This window comes from Gymnogyps californianus, chromosome 19, assembly GCF_018139145.2.
Source record: "Gymnogyps californianus isolate 813 chromosome 19, ASM1813914v2, whole genome shotgun sequence".
Lineage (NCBI taxonomy): Eukaryota > Metazoa > Chordata > Aves > Accipitriformes > Cathartidae > Gymnogyps > Gymnogyps californianus.
Window position 1 is genome coordinate 9,844,592 of NC_059489.1, and position 22,726 is coordinate 9,867,317.

Below are 22,726 nucleotides of genomic sequence, written 5' to 3' on the forward strand. Positions count from 1 at the left end.
AAATATGTTTTATGTTATATAGGTAAGAGATTTGGAAAGATGACAGTTTCGTCTACACATCATCACCACACACCCATCAGTATTTAATTATATCTGGGAGCCAAGACAGCACTCTTGGGAAAAAATTCACTCCATGACATGTGGAATACAAGCATGCACATCAAAAAAGAAAGAGGAAAATGGCAGAATAGGGGAGAAAGAGGCATAAAAGAAGCTAGGTAAATAGATTGTATTTAAAGGCTTCTCCCAAACACAATCTCCCAGAAACACTGGTCAGCTCTTGTTTTTAGCATCTTTCAGTGTTTATCCGCTATTTTGGATAAGGCCTCAATGCAATACTACACAACTTTCTTCATGCACCTTTCCCGAAGGGGTAACAGCATGCAATAACTTTCTCACATATACAGATTACGAGAAATGTGAGAAGGCTTGGAACAGAGCCCAGACCTCTCAATGGACATCAGATTTCTTAACAGACTTCTTTTATTGCAGTAACAGAATCTTCTTCCCCCCCCCATTTCCCTCCCCTTTAAAAAAACCTCACAATGATGCAGATGATGGATTTATATTTGTCTGATACTCTGGCTTGTTGTGCAAGTAAGCCAGCTCAGGACCCCTGCCCAGCTCTGTGCATTGGGCAGCAAGTTTACCTCCCCTCATGTCTCTTCCAAGCTTTCTCTGCCTCAGTTTCCCCAGTTCCCTGACCCCCAGCTGGACATTAGCTTTCTGTGGTCCAAATCCACGAAGCTGTCTGTGTTATACACTGCCCTTCTAATCCCTCTTTGTGGAAGTCTAATGAAAAAAATCACATGTAGGTCCCAAAAGAACAGGATAGGAAACCCACTTGACACTAATGACAGGAGTTAAGCCAGATGTCCCAAAAGGCAGAGTAATCTAGGCAAGTGGCAAATTATACAACCACAGAACTCAAAAACTCCAAGGGATCCTGACAGAACAGAACAGAACAGAGAATGTTAAATCTTTTAAATAGATTGTTTCACATAGGCAGCACTGCTGAAGTTTCTTGGGGTGTTTTGGTTTTTTTTTTTTTTCAGGTCTTTCTCAGCAATCACAAGGACAATAAAGCCTTCTTTTTTCATTGAAACCTTTCTCCTTCTCTGCTAGTATATGTCCTAATTCAGCAGAGGCCTAAAGAAGTGGTTGTGTTTACAAATACTCAAGAAACAGTTTCTGTTCATACACAAAAACATCCTGAGAACAAAGATGGGGAAAGAAATTAAAATAAATACGCTTGTTAGAGAAGTGGGTTTGTTTTCATTTTTAAAGAATATTATTCAAAGGTCTCCTTAAGACTACATGGCATTTTTTGTCACTACACAAACCCAATCTTTACGTGATGCTGTGAACGACTGTAATTTAGTTTCAGAAGTCAAACTTGTGCAGTTCTGCTATAGTAACTGTTTCCAGATGGAGAAGACAAAATCAGTTCAAGAGAGGCGCTAGAAATAACTAAACTGAGTAATAGGAAGTGTCAACTGTATTGCAGAAATCACAAATTACACTGCTAGCAGAAGTATTAATGGGATATAAAATAACTTTCCAAACAAATTTTTTTTCAAGTCTGAATGGACAGAAAAATTCTCCATCTCTTCTCCTCGAGCCCCAAAAATGCATTTATAATCTTGCCTCGGCAGTAAAAGAATGTAAAAAGTAACAGGACACTGCTCACCCCTCCATCAGATCCTCCCAAGGACAGTCCCCTCTCTGCTATTCTGCAGGCAAAACAATAACCTCAGATGAGAACTGAAGTCTGATTACTTTGTCCTTTAACGTCATTATTTATAACATGTAACTCTTCAGTAAGTGGTATTTGATGCATCAGATATAACTCGATTGAGTTAATAGAAGCTGCCATTTATTTGAAACTGAATCTTGCAGCCTGTCATGAAAATATCTATGTTGCAGAACATTTCTGAGCTTGTAGCCCCCTTCCATAAATCCCCAAAACACCCCCAAAAACACTGTCTTTCAAATACATCCTGGCCAAGTGAGATTAAACATAAAAAAATCCCAGATCTTGATTCTTAGGGGCAGTACAAATAAAACTGTACAATGCAGAAACACTCTATCAAAATCAGAAGCCCAGCTGAAATTGAAATCACAGCGTGGCTGGCCTGACTCGTGAACAAAGCACTTATACCAGCAGCATATCGCTTCGAGCATTACAGTGATATTCCCCACTTACATGATTATCAAGTGTAAATCACAAAGAGGTTGATAACTTTTCTAACTGCATAATCTGGCAGTGTCCCCTACTATTTGATTAAAACTCACCACTTAGTGTTCACAGAGGACTATAGGGTCAGCACTAGCTCATAATTGCCCAGAAATAGACTGATCTGAAAGGAGGCATACGTTGTTTTGTTCTGTTTTTAAAGGCCAAATGGAGCAGAACACCAAGTGAAAATCCTTTAAAACTTTACTTAATTCATTTTCCTTCTTTCTGTACAAGGCTCATGCCCCACAGAGCTAGGCAGACTCTGTATGAAGGAGAACTGCCTCTACTACACCAAAAATGGAAAATGGCTTTAAAAAAAAAAGTTTAATGTTTTAACCAGTTTAACCCATCCTCCTTCAGCTAATGAGCTTTGTGCTACACCTTAAACACTGGCACACTGTCACTAAAGTAAGTGCTCATAAGAGTTAAGAGCTAAAAGAAAAATTACCTACGGATTCTTTCAGCTTCTTCCCTCGTGATTACTGCATCGGTCACACCTCTTCCACACTTTCTAGGAGTGCACCCTGGAACACAAAGAGGAAGAGAAAAAAGAAAAGATCATCTTTCAAAAAAGGTTCAAAACAAATCTCTATTAATATTCTCCTACTCCCCTTTCAGATTCACAACATTCAGAAGGGATACCGGCAATCTCAGAATATTTTAGATCACTTAAACTACAAGTAAGTTACATCTCCATTTTGGTGTGTTTTGCACTGCAATCATCAGAGAGAAGACAAGTCAGCCAATGTCACTGTTGCTTCTGCACAGATTCAAGTCCCCAGGACTCATCTAAGCTACATCACTTGCCCTGCTATGGCTGGTTCCCCTGAATTACACCAACTAAGCTGACAAGTTATTTCCTGCTATGTCCATAATGCAATTCAACAGAATGGAGATGATTTAAAAGGAATGAATCTCAACCCCCAAAGCAGCACAGCCACTGGAGATGTGGCTGTCATGCATGACCCAGAGCCTCCAGCATTTAGGTGAAGCAAAACACACAGCAATACTGTGCCTTTAAAAACAAACTACTTTTCCTGTTGATCTGAAAAGAATTCTTAGAAACCTTAAGTTTGTTACAAGTCTTTACAAGTTTGTTACAAACTTTGGGATTAAAATTGACTTACTGATGTTCCTTTGCACATCTACCACTTCAGACTAGAGAAGATGGCCTTTGTTTAGTAAGGCAGTATCAGATGCATCTGTACCTCGATGTACATGCAGCAAGACAGACAGATCCAGTGATTTTTCCCCTTTCAGTGCAGTAGTGAAAACAAAAGTTCCTGTTTATATAACTGGTCTCTGAAAGGAAGATGATCTTAGATGATTTCATCTTACACACTCTATTCTACCCTTCGGACAGGCAGGGCAAGAACTGGTGAGCTCAGCAGTGCCACATGGATCCTTCCATCTCAGGCTGACAGTTCCAAAATCAGCCAAGGTCTCTAGCAACTAAACCCCCTTAATATCACGTGTCCATATACAAAATGTTTTCTATTACAGTCCAAGTCAGTCTTCAACTCAGACAAAGGTCCAGTACACACCACTCCTAGGTACAATACACAGCACGAAAAGAGTTCTGTCCCAAAACCAGTCTCAACAGGACAAAGGAACTCAATTGTCCTGGAGAAAAAGCAGACAAGACAAGACATACTTGGATGCAGACTGCAGTAGACGTAACACTAGAGCACCACCATACTAATAACAGGAGAGAGAGAATGCCCCTCAGACAGGAGTGAAATTACTACTTGACAAAAGAAAAACTGAAAAAGTTAGTTAGAACACAAACAGTTCAAGCCATGAACAAGATACTACTAATAACAAAGGTTCCTGAATAGGTATAGCATCTTTATGTAGCATCAATACATGCTAGTTCATGTATTAACACAAAGAACTGAATTTAACTTATGTTTTGGTATTCAACCCAAATCATGCAGTTTATTAACAGAGATTCCTGTAGTCAGGCACTAAGAACCATTGTATTTGTCCACTGGAAGTCACTGGAAAAGCAATGGTAACAGAAAAAACAGTAAATTTGAACATTCCAACCGTACTGCCAGGAGAATAGAAGCAGCATATTTCAGATTTGCTCAACCCTCTCCCCCGCCAAACACAAGTCAAAAGGAAGCAAATAACATTCTGTATGGGGTGTCTATACAAACATACCTTGAAGGGCAGCTTTTTATATGAGATTTTGCACAAAAGTGCCTTGAAGCACACAGCTTGGACGTATATGATAAAAAAGTCTCTTAAAATTCATTGCTGAGAAATCTAACATTAAATTTTAAAAGCTCATGGAAAAAAGCCAGCAGTAAGAGTTCCAGGGATGAATATATGAAAGTTCTTATGAAATTAGAAGTCTGGTCCACAACAGTCTTCAGGCAAGAAGAAGAAAAGATCAATTCTGAGCCATCAGAGACCTTGGCATGTCACACTTGGCACTTTACTGGGGAAGATCCATATATAGATGTAAAGCCACAGAAAAGTTGGGATGAGTGTATTTTCTGACATCTGCCAATACACTTACTGTTGCTGAACTGAGCTCCTCTTCAAGGATTATTTGCTCATCAGAACACAAGGGCAGGGGGGGAAACTCCTGGAAATAAATCAATCAATTCACCCACGCAAGTCAAAAGCATCAGTCTGCTCTGATCAAAAGCAACTAACGATAACAATGATCACAGACTGACAGAAAGAGAAATTTTGCCACAGCACGAGTGTTTTGTAGGAATTTCCACTCCATCTTACTGGATATACCCCGATATAGCCCTCCAATTACACCAGCATTTCAAGAGGAGAGAGATGCAATGAGAGAGAGATGTGTGGGTGAATAAGCTGAGTACCGACAACAACACGCCAAATTACACACGCAGTTTCCTTGCGTAGGAAAAGAAAAGTCCCTTGTTTGACATATGTTTAAATTGAAGTCAAAGGCACCTACACCAGCAGACTGTTTAAACACAGAGCAAAGTCAGGAAACCAACTGGATTACAACCCAGATAATTCATTGTGTTTTCTGACTACCCAGCAACAATAACTGAAGTCAGCTCAAGATTCAGATTCCAGGAAGCACACACTAAGTTATGTGAAGATGACCTGGGACACTAGCAGTCTAAAATAATGCTAGAGATTACATTCTTAAGCGTTCACTTATCAATGTCAGCACAGAACCCAGCAGTGTGACAAGAAAAACCAGAACCACTGCTCCCCCTGCTCACTTTTCTCCTCTTGACCCTGTGAGCTAAAGAAATGGAGCAAAATCAAAACATACCATTCATCAAAAACCGTAGTGCCTTGATATAAAAAAAGCACCATAAAAATTAAAAATTCCAGCAGCAACCTGAAGGTGCTTTGCATATTAAAGAACAACACTTTGCAATACAGTATCAGTCCCAAAGGCACAGAATTCAAACCAACAAAAACCCACAAAGGCTTTATAGGTGGAAAGTTGTTCTAAGTTACAAATTTGGGAAGGGGGGAGTCGAGGGGGGGGAGCTTCTGTGCCATGTTTCAGGCACATTGTAAATATCCCCTCTGCAACCAGAAAGGCTAGGCACAGTTTTTGTTCAAATTCTTGCATTTTTCAATCTCAATTCCAGGAACCAACAATTTGCAAGTTTAACACTGCAGATCTTGCAATAAAAATGTAAGCATTGGAATGCTATATTCCTTTGGAGCATATGACCTAGCAGTTCTGAAAAGCAACAAGTAGTAGCCAGCAAACACTGCAAACTATTTCTTGTCTGCCCTAACAAAAACATACACGTTTTATGTTGCTGTGCCTTAAAGGCTCCATCATACATTCAGCAGTGGCAGATTAAAATCAGTTATTTACTTTTGAATGCCAGGCTGAAGAGCATCTCAGAAGCCAACTGACAGGGATGAGACATCTCTGCCTCCAGGCTAGCAAATACTCACCCAAAAAGTGAGACAGATGGCTGAGGCAGTAACAGCTTCCAGCACCCAATTTTAAACTCAGATGCATGTAAAAAAGACAGCCAAAGAGGAACCAATTTGGGTTCCCAGAACTAAAAAAAAACCTTACCAAACATTTTGTTAGTAACCATAAGATCCACTCAAAGATTTGCAGAACAATAATCATCACAAATCACATATACTCCACGCTGCACTTAATGTTCTGTTGGGTATAAAGATGTCAACAATGTTATGAAGCACAAGTTCGGATATTGGCAGTACACTTTTTTTATAGTCCTGTTAAAAAACAAAATTAAAAAAGGCTGAGGTAACAAGCTGATAGAAAAGCAAGATTTTAAGGAGTTCAGAGAAAGCTGAACACAGAAAAACAAGAAAGCTCTCTTGGCTGATAGAGATAAGAAAAGGGGAATGACTTTCCTTCTGCCACTGAAAAGGTCTCTAATGCTTGAAGGGCAAATAAAATTGTCTTAGAGATGAGGGAAAGCTGATGTTTAAGGAGAAGAGGTGGGAAAGTATAAATTCAAAGGAGAATTTCAATACTCCAGGACAAACCCGTCTAAATAGTTTTCTTTGTACGACATTCTGCAAAAAAGACACTAGCAAAGACTTCTGATTTCAGAAAAGATTTGTGCTCTCTATTTCCAGCTGCAAACCACAGCACAGATCTTACCCTTTTGGAAAGGTTGGTACTGGAGGGTCCAGATTTGCCAAAACTACAGGGTTACCTAGGACAATTGTTACATGTCTAGGGTCTCTGACAAAGAACTGGCAAAGACAGTACTGGAAGCAGGAGGTGTTCTGAAGGCAACAGCTTTTCCAAACTGAGAAGAAAAACAAGAAAAAGATAGTCCAGCATAAAGTCAGTCAGGTACCAACAGTAAGGCATGAACACTGGATGAATGCTAAGGAAAAATCAGAACAGTCTGTTTGTTTGAAAAAAATTTTAGCATTAAGAAATGTGTCATCTTTGTCTAAGAGACCGTGGTGCGTGGGAGCACTGAAGTGTTAAAAGCATACTTAGAGAATCTGCACTCAGGAGAAATTCAGTTTAGTTAACAACAAAGTACCCAGTAGCTTCCACAAATTTGTACCTAGTAGACACAAAATCATTCACTTACCTAATAAGGCACTCAGCTTTGGATCTTAGAGTCGTATTTTTTCAATCAAGGTAAAGGAGGAGCATACCAAAATATGCAAAAACACAAGTACTCCCTGCGGCCCCTGCTCCTATTCAGCACACAGAAAACAGAATGTAACACACGGGTCCAAGTGCCTAAACTGCAGCTTTGTCTTCCACTTAAAGTGGTACTTGGCCAAGAACCATACACTGCCGAGACCGGGATGGTTCACACGGGAAAGCAGCCCCATCATGATGCTCCCCTAATGCAATCCATCTCAAAGCAGGACAAGAGGAGGCAAGGATTTATTGGATGCCATTCCCATAACCACACCAGCAGTCTAGGTGCTACACCTTTTCCTCCACTGCTCACAGACTTCTCTGCTTTCCACATCCACTGATCTAATCTCTGGAAAAGCATCTTAAAGCTGTCTCCTGGGCAGTGATCATGGATGCTTTGTACACTGACACAATATGTCAACACACCTAAGAGACTACGCAGGAGTTTCATCAGTCGCGCTAGTAGCCACACTAGTTTTAAGTAGTTAACCGTGTCTCAAGACAGCAGAAATAGCCAAGATCTGGCCACAGGGTTCAGAACGCAGATGAGGAGACTGTGCTCACAGAACACCCTATCTTCTGCAAATATAATAAGTTAAGTGCTTGGCCTCTGAAAAATAATGCATTTTATTTCTGTATGAAGCAGGTTTACTGGCAGGCAGTGCTATGGAAATAAAACCACTCCTCTGTGACACCAACTACCATATCATTTGAAGCAAACTAGAAGCTCAGTTGCACTAGTTCAGTTTGAAGCAGGGACAGATGCATAAATAAAAAGCTCATCTTAGCTGTGGAAACTTCACGGCTGAGCATCAGACACCAAGTGATGATAGGAATGCGTCTCCTTCTGACACAGAGCCAGCAGCTGTGGATGTCAAGCCAGAGTAAAGACAGAGAATGAAAAGCTATTGAGTGATAGAAAGCTATTCCCAACAAAGCGAGTAAAGCTCCGGAGCTGAAACCAGTTTGGCAGAGAACCATAATCTGCATTTACTGCCTCACTAAGCTATCAGTAACACACACGTGGAGCAAGGCGCTCAGCTTTGACGCGATAGCAAGGCTCAGCAGCTCACCACCACCCTCTTGCGGGCACCGAGCAGGAGACAAGAGAGAAAAACAAAAGCAAAGTTCATTATCCCAGCTCGGCTTCAATTAACCACTTAACAAAACAGATGTTCACACATTTCTAATACCACTGATCTCTTTCTGAAAGCATAATACAGGGGAACACATGTAAAAACATCTGCTAAAACCCAAAATCAATCACATAAGTTAAGAAGCAGCAGCAAGCAAACATCTAATTAGAAAGCCGGAATACAAACTCACACAGGATGACTCCCCTTTGTTCCTCCTGGGTTGATGCCAGCCATGTCAATCATTCTCATACAAAGCCAAGAGAGGTCACACTTCACCCTGCAGTTAGCATTTGCAGAGCTTGCTCCCCATGACATCACAAGAATAGAGAACACATTCATTCCTCTTCCAGGGCAGAGATATCCTTGAAGTTCCTGCCTTCCTTACAATGGAAAGAATAACTGATGGGGTTGCCAAGACCACAAGTCCACAGCTCAGAAAATTCCTCTTGCAAACCAGGGAAGGGAAAAATAAGGTTTTGTTGGTTTGGGGGGTTTCTTTTGATAAGCAAAAGCCCTAGTAGCAGAATGCAGACAGTTTTAGCCTTAGTTCAGCTGTAACTACCAAAGCTGTGGCAACACTGGCTGCAGAGTTTTCTCTGGCCTTGGCGCTATGCAAATTAAGCCAGAAGCAGTTTCTCCTTCTAGTAACTACAAAAAGTTAAAACAAAACATGTGTTTTCCTGTGCTCAGTCAAAAAAATCCCCCTACTGAGGAAATTTTCTTGCTGCTAGCTTCCCGACAGCTGTTTTCTTTGCCTCAATAACATTTCGGATGAACCCTCAAAAACCCTGTCAAGCAAGAAGCTACAACAGCAGCACTGAGGAAAAACTATCTGACCACAGACTACACAAATTTTTGTGTTATGTTACAAGCCTTTCAACCAACAGCACCAGAACCAGCCACCTGAAGAGGCCAGGGGAAGTTACCTCCACGTCTTTGGGGCACCACATCCAGGCTGCAGTTTGATGAACACTTTCTACCAGAATTGGCACTGGAAGAAAGTTAGAAATCATAGAACAGCCCAGGTTGGAAGGTACCTCAAAAGATCACCTGGTCCAGCCTTTCATGGGAACGGGAGCCTAGATGAGATTGTCTAACACCCCGTCTGATCGCATCTTGAAATCCTCCAAGTCATAGCGGCTCTACTACATCCCTGGGGAGGTTGTTCCAGTGATTGACTGTTCTCTCTGTAAAAAATTTCTTTCCTGCATCAAGATGAAACCTTGCCCAGTGCAACTCCTACCCATTGCCCCTTGTCTTCTCCATGCGGGTCCTTGTGAAGGGATAGCCTGCATCCTCTTTGTAGCTGCCCTTTAATATTGGAATACTGCAATGTGGTCCCCCCCGAGCCTTCTCTTCTCCAGGGAAGAGAGACCCAACTCCTTCAGTCTTTCCTCATAGGGCAGGTTCTCCAGCCCTTTGATCATCTTTGTTCTTCCTCAGCTCCAAGCAGCTTCTTCCAGCCTCCACACTACCTCCAGCTTTGTGTCAGCAAGTGTTTTGTCAGCCACATAATGAACCAGATAAGACAACTGATTTGGCTAAAAACTAGCTCAGAAGTGTTATTTTTTTTAGATGCAATAGCTTATCAGTCAACACACAGCTAGACATACAGGCAGGCTGACAAAAAGCAAGAGCAGAGCTGCTTTCTGGCAGCAGTACCAGCTCAAAATGTTCAGCAAGATACACTTTGCAAATCTGAAAGAGAACATCAGCATAGCTCATCCATGCAAACTGCAAGTTATACTTTCACTGCTCTTCATCAGAAAAGATTAAAATCTTCCATTTCTCTAGAAGATCCAACATCAACACTCCAAAGAAATAAGTGCCAGGGGAAACAAATACCAATTTGACAGAAAATAGGCTCAGCTGAAAGGCATAAAGACAGAGAAGTGCTTTGCAGGCAGCATTAAAAGCTGCCGGCACACACACCCCTCTCAAAACAGGTGTATCAGAAGCTGGCATTTGTGCCATTACCACATGCTGGCAGCACTGACAATATCCTAAATCAGTTCCATTCCATACCCTGTATGGTATTTACCAGTACCAAACTCACCCACAAGCCTATTACAGGAATCAACAGAGTATGAAAAGACACTAGAAAGAGATTTAGCAAAAGGTTTATTTCACACAGCCTAAGCAAAGCAGTTTCAGAAGAGAATTATGTAGGAATGACAGAAAAACCTCTCAGATGCAACAACTTCCGGGCTGGCCCAAGAGGCATGAACATTTGGGGATTCAAACAATACACACAGCAACTAGGTGTTTGCTAGAAACACAGGAGTCTTGCAGTACAAATTTGGCTTAACGGACTTAGACAGCAGTCAGCCTGTTATAGTCCTCTGAAGACTGCTTCATCCCACTTCACACAATCCTATCCAAATACCTTCAAATCTTTTGTGACTGTCGTAGTCCTCAGAGCAGGGGATCTCAATGAACTTGTCCCGCAGGCTCTCACTGTGATGAGCCAGCACCTCTGTGACCCCATCCTCGGCACGCAGGTAGCTCCAGCTCAGGAGCCCACCGATGGCACCAGAAGAGAGGAGGAATGCTGCCTTCAGCCACCTCCACCGTGACGCTTGCTGGCCTCTGCTCTTCTTGGCACTAAGGAGGGAGCACAGGGACAGTCCCACGTAAGCGAACGACACTCCCGAGCCGGTGGGGAACCCCTTTAGCTGCTACCGCGCCCGATACCAGCGAGACCCGGTCAAGGGCCAGGGCCGGTACCCCGACTGAGCGCTCCTTTTGAGTATACACATACATATTTATAAACACACGCAATTTTTATCCCTCTCTCACGCCCGGAGGTTACAGGCCACCGTCCGACAGCAGCTCCCACAGGAGCCGGCGGCGCTGCCGCAGGCCGCTCCCCTCAGCCGCCGGGCCTGGGCACCGCCACCGCCGGGGACAGCGGCCGCCACTGCCGGCGGGAGGTGCCAGCCGCTGACCACAGCCCCGCACCGCAGTCCCCGCCGGGTACCTGCTGTGGCGGCGGCCCCCGCGGTCCGGCCCGGCCGCCGTCCCGCCGCTCTCGGGGCCGCGCGGCGCCGCCCGCCGCTGCGCAGCCATCGCGCCCGCCGACACAGAGCGATGCGCTCGGCCCGCCTCTCCCGCCTGCCAGGGGAAAGCAATCGGCCGCCGAGCAGGAAATGCTTCAGACAGACAGGAGACATCCATTACGGAGCTGAGAGCAGCGGAGGGGACCTCATCGAGGCAGAGAGGCGGCGGCCGGACGGCGCCGGGACACCGGGGCCGAGGGACGCGGTCAAGCCCTTTATCCCGGGGTATCGCGGCGGCGGCGGCAGGCCAAAGCAGTCGATGCAGACCGGCGGTGCCGTGGCCAGCCTCGAGCGCGCAGTCGGGAGCAATCGAAGCCGGAGCGGCGGCATGCAGCGGGCATGGAGGCGGGCGGGCCGCGGCGGCGCCTCGTGCACCTGGACCTGAAGGGCGCCCCGCCCCGCGCCTCCTACCTGGCGGAGGTAAGGCGGCGGCGGCGGCGGCGGGGGCTCCCGGCCCGGCCCGGCCTCACCCGACCCGCCCGCTGTCCCCTCCCGCCCCTCAGGTGCTGCCGCTGCTCCGCGCCCTGGGCGCCACCGGGCTGCTGCTGGAGTACGAGGACACCTTCCCCTACGCGGGGCCGCTGGAGCCGCTGCGGGCCCCGCACGCCTACAGGTACCGCCCGGGGGGGGGCGGCGGGGGGCCGCGCTGCCGGGCCGGGCCCTGACGTCTCGCTCTCCCCCCGCAGCCCCGGGGAGGTGAGGGCGGTGCTGAGCCAGGCGAGGGCGCAGGGGCTGGAGGTGGTGCCGCTGGTGCAGACCTTCGGGCACATGGAGGTGAGGAGCGGGCGGGCGGGCGGCGTCCCGCCTTCGACGCCTGGGAGCGCAGGGTGGGGCGAGCGGGGACGAGCAGCTCCGGCGGTGTCGGGGTGGCTTTGCTGGGAAATCTCCGTCGTAACCGCCGGCACTCCGGTTACCCGGCTCCTGTCAGCCGCACGCTCCGGACAGCAGGGTGACGCTGCGCTGACCACCCCGTTTCCCTCGCCCCGTGAGGCACTTCGTGGTCGGAGACCTCTGCGGCACCGTGGAGCAGCAACCGTGCCCCTCCTGCCTGTAGCACCCCTGGCGAGAGGCCTCGTGCTGTCCCCTGTGCTCCCACACAGCCAAAACCCAGGCCTTAGCAGGACAACCGTTAGCAGAGCCCTGGTGACACAGGAGGACGCTGCTGTCCCCTTCATTTTGCGGTTGTTCCCCGATGTCGTGGTTTAACCCCAGTCAGCAACTCAGCACCACGCAGCCGTTTCCCCCTCCGCCTCCCAGCGGGGTGAGGAGGAGGAAAGGAAAGAAAAAAAACCTCATGGGTTCAGATAAGAACAGTTTAATAACTAAAGTAAAATATAATACTAACAATAGTAATAATGAAATATAATCATAATAGTAATGAAAAGGAATACAACAAAAAAAAGGAAGGGGGGGGAGGAAAAAAAACCAGTGATGCACAATGCAATTGCTCACCACCCGCTGACCGATGCCCAGTTAGTTCCCGAGCCGCGATCCGCGCCTCCCGGCCAACTCCCCCCTTTTCTATACTGGGCATGACGTTCCATGGTATGGAATACCCCTTTGGCTAGTTCAGGTCAGCTGCCCCGGCCGTGCTCCCTCCCAGCTCCTTGCACACCTGCGTGCTGGCAGAGCATGGAAAAAGCTCTCCTTTCTCTTGCAGTTTGTGCTGAAGCACAAAGAGTTTGCTCATCTCCGGGAGGTGAAGATGTTTCCCAACGCCCTCAACCCACACAAGGAGGAGTCGCGGGCACTTGTCAGAGCCATGATTGACCAGGTCATGGCGCTGCACGAAGACTTAAAATGGTTTCACATCGGCTGCGATGAGGTGGGACTTCTCTTGAGCCAGGAATTTTTTTCTTGTGAGGAATGATGGTAAGGGCCGAGGCTTCTGCATTTCAGTGGTGTCCAGGCCACGTTTGGGTAGGATTTTGGGGACAGAAAACACCAACTCAAGCCAGTGGAGAAAGGTCTTTTTGACAATAAATTATTCCAGTAGCACAGGATGTCATTTCTATTGACCTGAGTGTAATATCGAAAGTATTGAAAGCAGTTTCTTAAAGCTAACTCAGCATTTGGGTTTAGGTCAAGTGAGTATGTAAAGTGAGATATCAATTGGAGGTATTCATTAAGAATCATGTGAGTTTTGGTGTAAGATGTCGGCTCATTGTTCTGGCCAGCTTATTCAAAGTAAGCCCTTTTGTGGTGGGAGGTGTTTTTTTTTCTCTTGGTAGTTTGTCTCCTTGAGGAGGAGAACCTTGAGTTTTCTCCTTTCTCAGGGTTTCTTAAAACCATCCCTATGGCACGCAGATCCCTGAAATTCATTGTGATCCTTAACTGTGCTGATATTAGTTTAACATTTTGACTCCTGTTGTTTGGGAACAAATGGCAAGGTTAGATAGGGACCTGCAAGCTTTTATAAAGCAAAATACTATTTATGTAGAATAAACATGTTTTAGATAAAACCTGCTCTAAAACCACGAAGAGTTTAAATGCATATCCAGCTTAACAGGCCCAAATCCACTCTCTGCATAGGACCAAGTATGCTGGGGCCACTCTTGGACGTGCCCCCGAGTCGCTTCTAAGTTCGTGTACAAATGATCTCCTTCCCCAAGACAGGAACTTCATTTATTTAATTCAGGACCTTATGGGTTGCTAGATTTGAACTGAGTAAAACTGGTGAGAGCTGCTTCCAAGGACAAACCTTTCAAAGACAAATACAGCATGCTTTAATTATTCTTTAGATCTGTTAGTTCTTATAGGAGAATTCCCTTACATGATGCATTTAATCAGGGCCACAGTCTCCTGCAGACTGATAGAAATGCTTGCAGTGTCTTCAACACTGAGAGGTGCTTTTAAATATGTCCACTCAGTGTGTCATATCTTTGCCATAGGTTTTGAATATCGTATGATTTCATGACACTGTGTCAAACTCGCTCCCCCTATTCCTATAAAAGAAGTCAGGATAATTTGTTTGATGTTTCAGGTCTACTACCTCGGCGAAGGAGAGGAGTCAAAGCAGTGGCTGCAGCAACAAGACAACACTCCAGAGAAGCTGTGCTTATCCCACATAAAAGCAGTTGCAAGTTGTGTGGCCTCATCTTACCCCACTGTGACGCCCGTCGTGTGGGATGATATGCTCAGAGGGATAAGTGAGGAAACATTGGCAGGTGTGTGACCAATGATGGGGTGAGTCGTATTTTGTAGCATACAAAAAAGTTTACACAACCAGTTAAAACAGATTTGTTGGCAGATGAAAATAATGAAAACAAGAAATCTGAGAATAGTTGAGATATGATACATTAGACTAGAGAGTAGAGACACTTAGTCCTTGGCTATGTCACAGACTTTCTGTATGACTGTGGGCAAGTCTCAACACAGACACTTTAGTTTTCCATCTGGTAATACACAGTGACAAACAAAACAGTCATCATGCAGTGGTTGCCATCAATTCTACTTTCTTTACACATTTTTTAAAAAACCTATTAGCATTTGTGGTCTCAGTCTAAATTTCTATGCCTCTTACCACCTTCTAATGTTAGTTGTTGCTCTGCGCAGCATCTGGTTCCAGTGGTGCAGACTCACACGGAGAAGCTGCGACCCTGTGAGCATCGCTGACAGTATGTGTGATCATAGTGCACATCAGGAGGAACTCTGATACTGAATTGTGGGGTAGCTCCAAGACCTTGACGTCACGAGTCTTGTTTGTTGAAAAATATGAAACCACTGCTAGAATTTGAGTCAGCCGAGCATAGATGGAGTTCCAGCATTTTCAGAGCCACCTTACGTGTCTGCTCTAAACAGATTTAGACAATACCATGAAGAGCTGTGTCACTCCTCCAGCAGTGACTGACCTATTCATGGCTTTAATAGTGGGAAATCATCCAAAAAAATACAGATGGGACCCATGCAGTTTCCACAAGAGCAGCACAGCATCTAGCTAAGTGCACTCTACTGCCACAGGCAATAACAGACGAAACAAATTAAAATGGGATGCAGTTAAAATACTGAATTTTGGACAATTGTTGTGGTTTAACCCCAGTCAGCAACTAAGCACCATGCAGCTGCTTCCCCCTCCCCGCTCCCAGTGCGATGGGGAGGAGGATTGGGAAAAAAAAGGTAAAACTCATGGGTTGAGATAAGAACAGTTTAATAACTAAAGTAAAATAAAATATATACTACTACTAATAATAATAATTGTAATGAAAAGGAATATGACAAAAAAAAAGAAATAAAACCCAAGAAAAGACAAGTGATGCACAATGCAATTGCTCACCACTCACCAACCGATGCCCAGTTAGTTCCCGAGCAGCAATCCGCCCCTCCCGGCCAGCTCCCCCCCGTTTCTATACTGGGCATGACGTTCCATGGTATGGAATACCCCTTTGGCTAGTTCGGGTCAGCTGCCCCGGCCGTGCTCCCTCCCAGCTCCTTGCACACCTGCTTGCTGGCAGAGCATGGGAAACTGAAAATCCTTGACTTAAGATAAGCGCTATTTAGCAACAACTCAAACATCAGCGTGTTATCAACATCATTCTCACACTAAATCCAAAACACAGCACTGTACCAGCTACTAAGAAGAAAATGAACTCTATCCCAGCCAAACCAAGACAACAATTTACTGCAGTTTCTCTAGGGGTCAGTTTCTTGTGTTTAAAACTAGTCAGGGAGTTGATTATAAAGGGATCTGAAGCTAAACCTGTATCCTTATTTGTACTTCAAAGGCATCTTGAAAAACTGAGTTCTGTGCAAACACAGCTCAGACAATCTCTAACTTAAAGGGTGAATGTTTCCTTTGAATTTAGCTGAAATCTTGTCTGTAGAGTTTGCAGCTCCACCAGTTGAACCCAGCAGACACACTGATAGATTCAAGGGACTAAGAACGAGATGGGCTTGGGATGACTGGGATCTCCAATGAATTGTCATTGCTGATCCATATTAGTGGTTTCAAGATGTCTAATGACTTAGTGGCCCCTGGCATGTGAACCGGCGTGTTCTAAGTCCTGGCCAGACTGAAAATGCCCAGGGGCACTTCAACTGTAAATGAAGAATTCTAGTGACAAGCCATAGTTAGTTCTAGTCACGTGCTACTGCACCAGTAACATGTACTTAGGTCTCACTTTTAACTGTTTTCCGTTACTTAGAAGAACTCTGTTCCTTTCAGAGTCTGGGGTCCCACAGCTTGTGCAGCCAATGATCTGGGACTATGCAGCAGACCTCGATGTGGAGGGCAAAGGTTTGTACTTCTCTGCTGAGCTGCTTCGGAGAAGCAAAGAGCTCTGTTACCTGTTAAGCAAAATAGCCAAAGCAAAATAGTATGATTAAAACATACCTTAGTTGGACACCAAAAAATTTCTCTTTTTGTTAACTTGCTTTTTATTGCTTTAATAGCATAGACATAGCCCTTGTTTGATCTCACGTAATAGCTGCTATTATTTATTTTCTTTTTCTATTTATGCTTCTCCTATGAAGGACTTGCATTGTCTGCTGCTTAATTCTTTTCAACAGGGCTATGGAACCACTGATGGGAGATGGAGAGGTTTTTCACAAGCACAGTTAAATTAACTCTCCTTGCATTAAAACCAGTGGGAGCAGATAGCTCTGTATTGAACAGCTCTGCAAAAGAAGCTTCGAGGCTTCATACATCTATAGAATTCAAAGGAAAAACTCCTAAAGGTTCCAATCAGGCATCTAACATGCATACAAATATTTCTTTGTTGAAAGAAGAATCAGTTGTCAGATGTTGTGCGTGCTCGTTACATGCCCAGGGTTCTTAGCATTGAAACAATTTAGCAATTCGAGGGAATGGAATATAGTAACTGGCACATGAAAATAGGAGGGCGGTCACCAAAACAGGTTGCTCAGAGAGGATGTCAAATCTCCCATCCTTGCTGATGCTCAGAACTCGATGGGACGAGGCTCAGCAGCCTGTTGTAACTGGACCTGGGTTCCTCTTAATTGGAGCATTACAGTCAAGGCTGAAAATGGAGAAAAACTTGTCCTGTAAGTGTTCTTTTGTGTCTTATTTCAGTGCATCTCATAGAGAAGTATCGTAGATGTGGCTTCTCCAAGGTGTGGTTTGCTAGTGCTTTTAAAGGGGCTACGGGAGTGAATCAGTCTCTAACGCTTATCGGACACCACTTAAAAAACCATCTTCAATGGCTGGAAGTGGCAAGCAGTAGCCCCGCTGATGTCCTTGAAGGTATCGCGCTGACTGGCTGGCAAAGGTAAGGAACATCCTTTTAAATTGTTCCGAGGATCGCATGGAAGCAAAGTTCCCCCCAAAAATTCCCAAAGAGGTACAAGGAGGCTGGGGATTTAGAAGGGAACTTTGCAACCCTGCAGTCCTTCCTGTTGGTTACTGCTGGGCCTCACCCACTGACTGCGAAGGGTGGATTTCAGAGTTCCAGTCAACTGCTACAGCATTAATCAGCAGGAGCAATTGTTTTGGCAGACACCAACACCCGCAGATTGGATTTGAAGGCTTGAATGTGCTTTGTGCCACCTTGAACTGCTTATAGACAGCGTAGTTAATGCCTGGTGTATATCTGAATGTCTAATGTGAATTCAAATAGAGTGAAGTTGCATAAGAGAGAAGAACTTGTTAAGGTAATGAAGGAGTAAAAGGTTTTTATGCAACAGTCAAGAGGTCAAAGGGAATATCAGAGAGCTGAATTCCAATTTCTGACCCTAATTTGGCTTGAGAAAGTAATTTGGTTGGTTCTTATTAGTAAAACAGGAATACTGAGCGTTTCAGAGAAGGTCCCTTCTCTCAGACAGAAACTGATGTTTGTAAAGCTCTTTGAATTTTAGTGATTGAAACATTAAAACTTCCCACTTGTTTAGTTATGTTCTAACAGTAAAATGTCTAATGAATGAATGTTTTCTTATTTAGGTATGATCACTTCTCTGTTTTGTGTGAGCTTCTCCCTGTGGCAATTCCATCGCTGGCTGTATGCCTGCAGGCACTAAAGAATGGTACAATGACAACTTTATTCTCTCTCAGCTAATGCCTAGCACAAGAGTGAAGTGACCTTGCCCTAAGGTTGGCACAGGCTTATATTTTGAGGTAGTTTGACTATCTGATCGTGGTCTGAATTATGAACAATAAATTATACATATTGCATGTTTGCGATACGGGAGCAGAGAAGCCTCTTGGCCTAAGTATTTAAAAATCGCCATAGCATACTAATCATTTATTATTTTCTAACCCACAAAATGGTCACAAACCTCTTCATGCTTATACTAAAAAAAAATTTAAGAAGCTGAATTGCTTTTAAAACTGCTTTGAAACACTACTGGTATATAAATGAGACTAATTTCGTTTAGATTTAGATCTTGTTTACATGTAAAAGTTGTTTTAACTAATGAATTTTCTTAAAATTGATCTAGGAAGTACACTGTCTGGTAAAACACTTCCTGTAGTTTCTGGTTTCTTTACAGGCAGTTGCCAACAGAATTTTTATTTTTGTGTTTCTGCATTTCTTATTTTCAAAATGAAAAAACCACAACCTACTTGTTTTTAACTAAGGCACTAAAAATATTCAGCACCCTGAATGGAAATCTCATAGCTAGGAAGCGCTTGCACAAGGCAGTTGTGTGAAAGACACTGTACTCCTCCCACCCCCAAGTTTTTTTTCTTGTTCTATTTCCATTTTACCATTTAAAAAATTTTCATCCAAGGAGAACTATTAAGCCAATGCAGAGTACTCCAGAAAAACCCTCTTTTATGAACATTTTGGTCATTTAGACTCCTTTTACTTATTTCCACTGTCTTCTGCCAGGTGGCTATTCTGAAAAGATTAAAGAAAATGTGGAAAAGCTCCTGGGAATGTCCAACCTGGAAACTGATACTTTCATGAGGTAAAATTCCAGCTGCAGGATTCAGATGCTTCTCATTGCGTGGTAAGTTCAGAAACTAACGGATCCTCTTTGGACAGCACAAGTCTGGGGACCTTTCCTGGGAGCAATATCCTTACACTTGTGACGCAAGTTAGTTTCTACCTCAAGTCATCAGTGGATGAACTTCTTGAAAGGAACAGGTAATAAGGTTTATGTTGATTCTCTGGCTGTCCGCAGGAGTGTTGGAGCTGTATCATCGCAAACTGGGGCATAACTCCAGCAAAGTGATGTAAACATCAAGCTCTGCATTTCAGGCATCGCTTCCCTATATATTGACGCCTCAGCAGAACATAATATTTAGATGCAAATTTGAAGTGTTTCAGCAGAATTCCTAAATACTATGTGCTGCCTTATTTCAAGAATCTAGTTTTTTCCTGAATTAGATCTTACTGTTATTTAAAGTTAAAATCAATTTTTTTAATGGTGTGGCTACAAAAAAAGGAGCTTGAAATGAAACTTCTATTGCAACAGATGATCAGTTATTCTCATCTACCAGGAACAGTCTTTTACAAGCTAGTTCCAAAGATACGTAGACTTAAATGTACTTACCCCTTAAGCATTACCTCTATTTGTGCAGTTCAGCTAAAGCCCTGTCACCTCCCTGTCAGCCTACAAACACACATGTCACTGCTGTTTCAAAACCTGCTCTTACTAACATCCATTTCAGATATGTCACAGGCTGGTTCAGCCCCTACCACAGAAAAAGGAAGATGATTCATCCTATAATAATGCATCACTTTCAGCCAGATGCAGTAAGGTAACGCCACTTACTTTGCATTATAGGGGAAATAAAGTCTGTCATATTTTGGGCACTCAAGTACATATAGTTTTGAGTCCTTGCCTCTTAATTATTTCAGAAGCATCAGTGGAAATCAAACAATATGAAGTATTCATAATATGGTTTTAAGCTTTATCTTTGTCTGCCCTCTGTTGAACAAATTCTTTGAATACAAGTACAAAATTGGTCTCTGAAAAACCCTCCCTTGTATATGGAGTTACTCTATATAGACCTGCTGCATCTTGCAGCAGTTGTTAGCCTCAGTGTAGGAGCTCCTCATGGGCCAGGTTCCAGGCAGGGCTTGGAATAAAACCAGACCCCTTTCCCCTGCTCCCGGTCACTGTATGTGCTTTTCAGAACTTGTCCTAGACATTATGCCGATTCATGCTAAATGGCTACTGTATACATTTTCTGCTGTGATAAGGTGAATATCCAACTGCATCCACTCTTCCTGATAAAAACTGGAATTAAATTCCCAACAAGTCTCACAGTGGGTTTCAGTTACACTTAAAATGTGTATAGTGGTTTTTTGAGCTCGCATTTCAGTACTGTAAAAGTCATTGTACAAGAAAAGTGCCAAGATTAATGGTACTTAAACACAAACAGCATCAACCTTTTGCCATCTGATCAAAACCAAGTTCTTTGAGCTCTTGTAATAGATGCTTCTTTTCCTGTAAAGTCATCTTAAGGACTGTACTCCCTTTAAAAGGCCCAGTAAGCTAGCCCTCCCTTGAGGCAGAGCTCACCTGCAAATGTGATTGTGTCTTCCTTCTGATTTCTGCTTAGTCTTCTCTCCAAGTGGAATGCTGTGGTGCAAGACCTCCAAACAGCCATGGAGCAAGTTTTCCACAAGTGTACTGTAGAGGAGTGGATGGAGGAGAACGTCCACCCCAGCCTACAGAAGCTGCAGCAAGTGGTGGATGATTTAGATGAAGCAATAAAAGCACAAAATTAGGGGCATTTCAATTAGTCGGTCTTATTCCGTGGGAAAACATGGGTAGCAGAAATCAGCAACTAGTCATACAGCTAGAGATTGTCATCTTGAGAGTTGAAGCAAGAGTCTGTGATTAAACAAAAGTGACCTGAAGGCATAAAGGAATTTATTAGTGTAATAGGCTTCAACTCTATTTTAATTTTCCTGTCTTAACACATTGCTGAGCCTTAAATCACCTGCCCTGTAAGTCAGATTTGCTCCCCTTGCATAACAGAATGCAGAAGTGAGTCAGAACTCAGCTATATTACAAGGCAGGAAAAAACCCCAGTTTCTTCCAAATTTAGTATTTGTAGTAGTAGACTTTCTTACATAACAATGACCTGGAAAAGTTCTACAAGTTCTACTCTAGTCAGTAGCCTACATGTCCTCCCTTTGCAATTTCCATAAAAAGAAAGATTTAGGATACTTTAAACATGCTTTAGGTCCTTATGTTCTGTACTGTGCCTCCTTCATCTTTCAGCTATGTTCAGAGACGTGTCCTACCGTTCCATCACAAGTCCTTCCCACAGCATATAGCAGTTGATTCGTTCCAGATTTTGTTTTGGACTTCTTCAGTCTTTAAAATACATAAAACCATCAGTCTTAAATCCAGCTTTGATTAGCTTGAGATCAGGAAATGAACATCCAGCTTTTTTGCAGAAGTCTGAGCAAGGAACTGCTGTCTAGATGCTCACAAGGTTACAGCAGACGCATGAAAGAGGACATGTACCATCACAGTACAGAGCAAGAGGGAGCTCCAGAAAAGGCGCTTGTTTACCAATAGTGAAGGTGACACTTAGGACTTTGAGGGAAAACTGCCTTAACACATTGGGCTTCTTGACTTTTTACCAAAGCACCATCTAAGCTAAGCGTAGCTTCGTCCCCGCAGGAAAGCACCAACCCAGTCACTTTAAGGCATCTACTTCACTATGTAACACCTGACTGAGACTGCAGGTTCATCCATGCTTGGAGCATGACTCAAGTCTACTGAATGTGAGGGAAAAATGCTAAGTTTTATTCTGCTCTAGTGTTGAACTTTTAATAATGTATAGCAATATATTTTGTGGACTTAACTGGAGCATTAATATAATCACCACAAGGGAAAATAATTCAGAAGTCTGGTAGTTAAGTATACTACCATGAATATTCAAAATATTCTTTACTTGTTTGCTTCATCTATTGCTTTCTTGAAAGTCTTACTTTGGAAGCACAGGTATTGAAATTTTCTTGGAACAATCTATAATAAAGAGTATAGCTCTAGATACAGAAAGTACAAGAAGTACAGCATGAGACAAATCTTTAACTTATTTAATGAGCACTACAGGAGTTAGGTCCACATGCAGATTTTTATCTAAAAAAGAATCAATTGCTATGTATACCTTAATTACAGAAGTCACATACCTTGAACTAAACAAGATCTTAATTTATTTTACTTTAATAAATCCTTTGATACTCAAAATGTTTGTGGAAACTTGCCTTTGTTTTGCATGCAGCATGTTGGTTTGGTTTAAAGGGCAGAAAATGCAAAT

At 43.5% G+C, this 22,726-nt stretch overlaps 2 protein-coding genes across 3 annotated transcripts in view; one reads left to right on the forward strand and one right to left on the reverse strand.

The window, feature by feature from the left end:
* The window catches only part of OGFOD3 (2-oxoglutarate and iron dependent oxygenase domain containing 3), a 47,634-nt gene extending 36,077 nt beyond the window's left edge, over positions 1-11,557 (reverse strand). The window contains exons 1-4 of the mRNA XM_050908676.1: positions 11,469-11,557; positions 10,875-11,092; positions 2,688-2,763; positions 1,691-1,733 (exon numbers count right to left, since the gene is read on the reverse strand). Of these exons, the coding sequence (XP_050764633.1) occupies positions 1,691-1,733; positions 2,688-2,763; positions 10,875-11,092; positions 11,469-11,557 (426 nt within the window). The remainder of the gene's footprint in view (positions 1-1,690; positions 1,734-2,687; positions 2,764-10,874; positions 11,093-11,468) is intronic.
* A 190-nt stretch (positions 11,558-11,747) lies between these two features.
* Positions 11,748-22,725, forward strand: HEXD (hexosaminidase D). 2 transcript variants are annotated; one of them, XM_050908678.1, is made up of 12 exons: positions 11,748-11,967; positions 12,051-12,160; positions 12,234-12,321; positions 13,208-13,372; positions 14,531-14,716; positions 16,711-16,780; positions 17,576-17,771; positions 18,440-18,522; positions 19,329-19,407; positions 19,485-19,586; positions 20,114-20,203; positions 21,011-22,725. In XM_050908678.1, exons 1-12 carry the CDS (start codon positions 11,887-11,889, stop codon positions 21,177-21,179), a joined length of 1,419 nt encoding a protein of 472 aa, XP_050764635.1. In that variant the 5' UTR covers positions 11,748-11,886; the 3' UTR covers positions 21,180-22,725. The 2 variants fall into 2 exon arrangements, with proteins under 2 accessions (XP_050764635.1, XP_050764636.1); XM_050908679.1 differs by lacking the exons at positions 11,748-11,967; positions 12,051-12,160 and having other exon boundaries at positions 12,217-12,321; positions 14,531-14,714; positions 16,709-16,780; positions 21,011-22,723.
* Position 22,726: the final 1 nt, after the last annotated feature.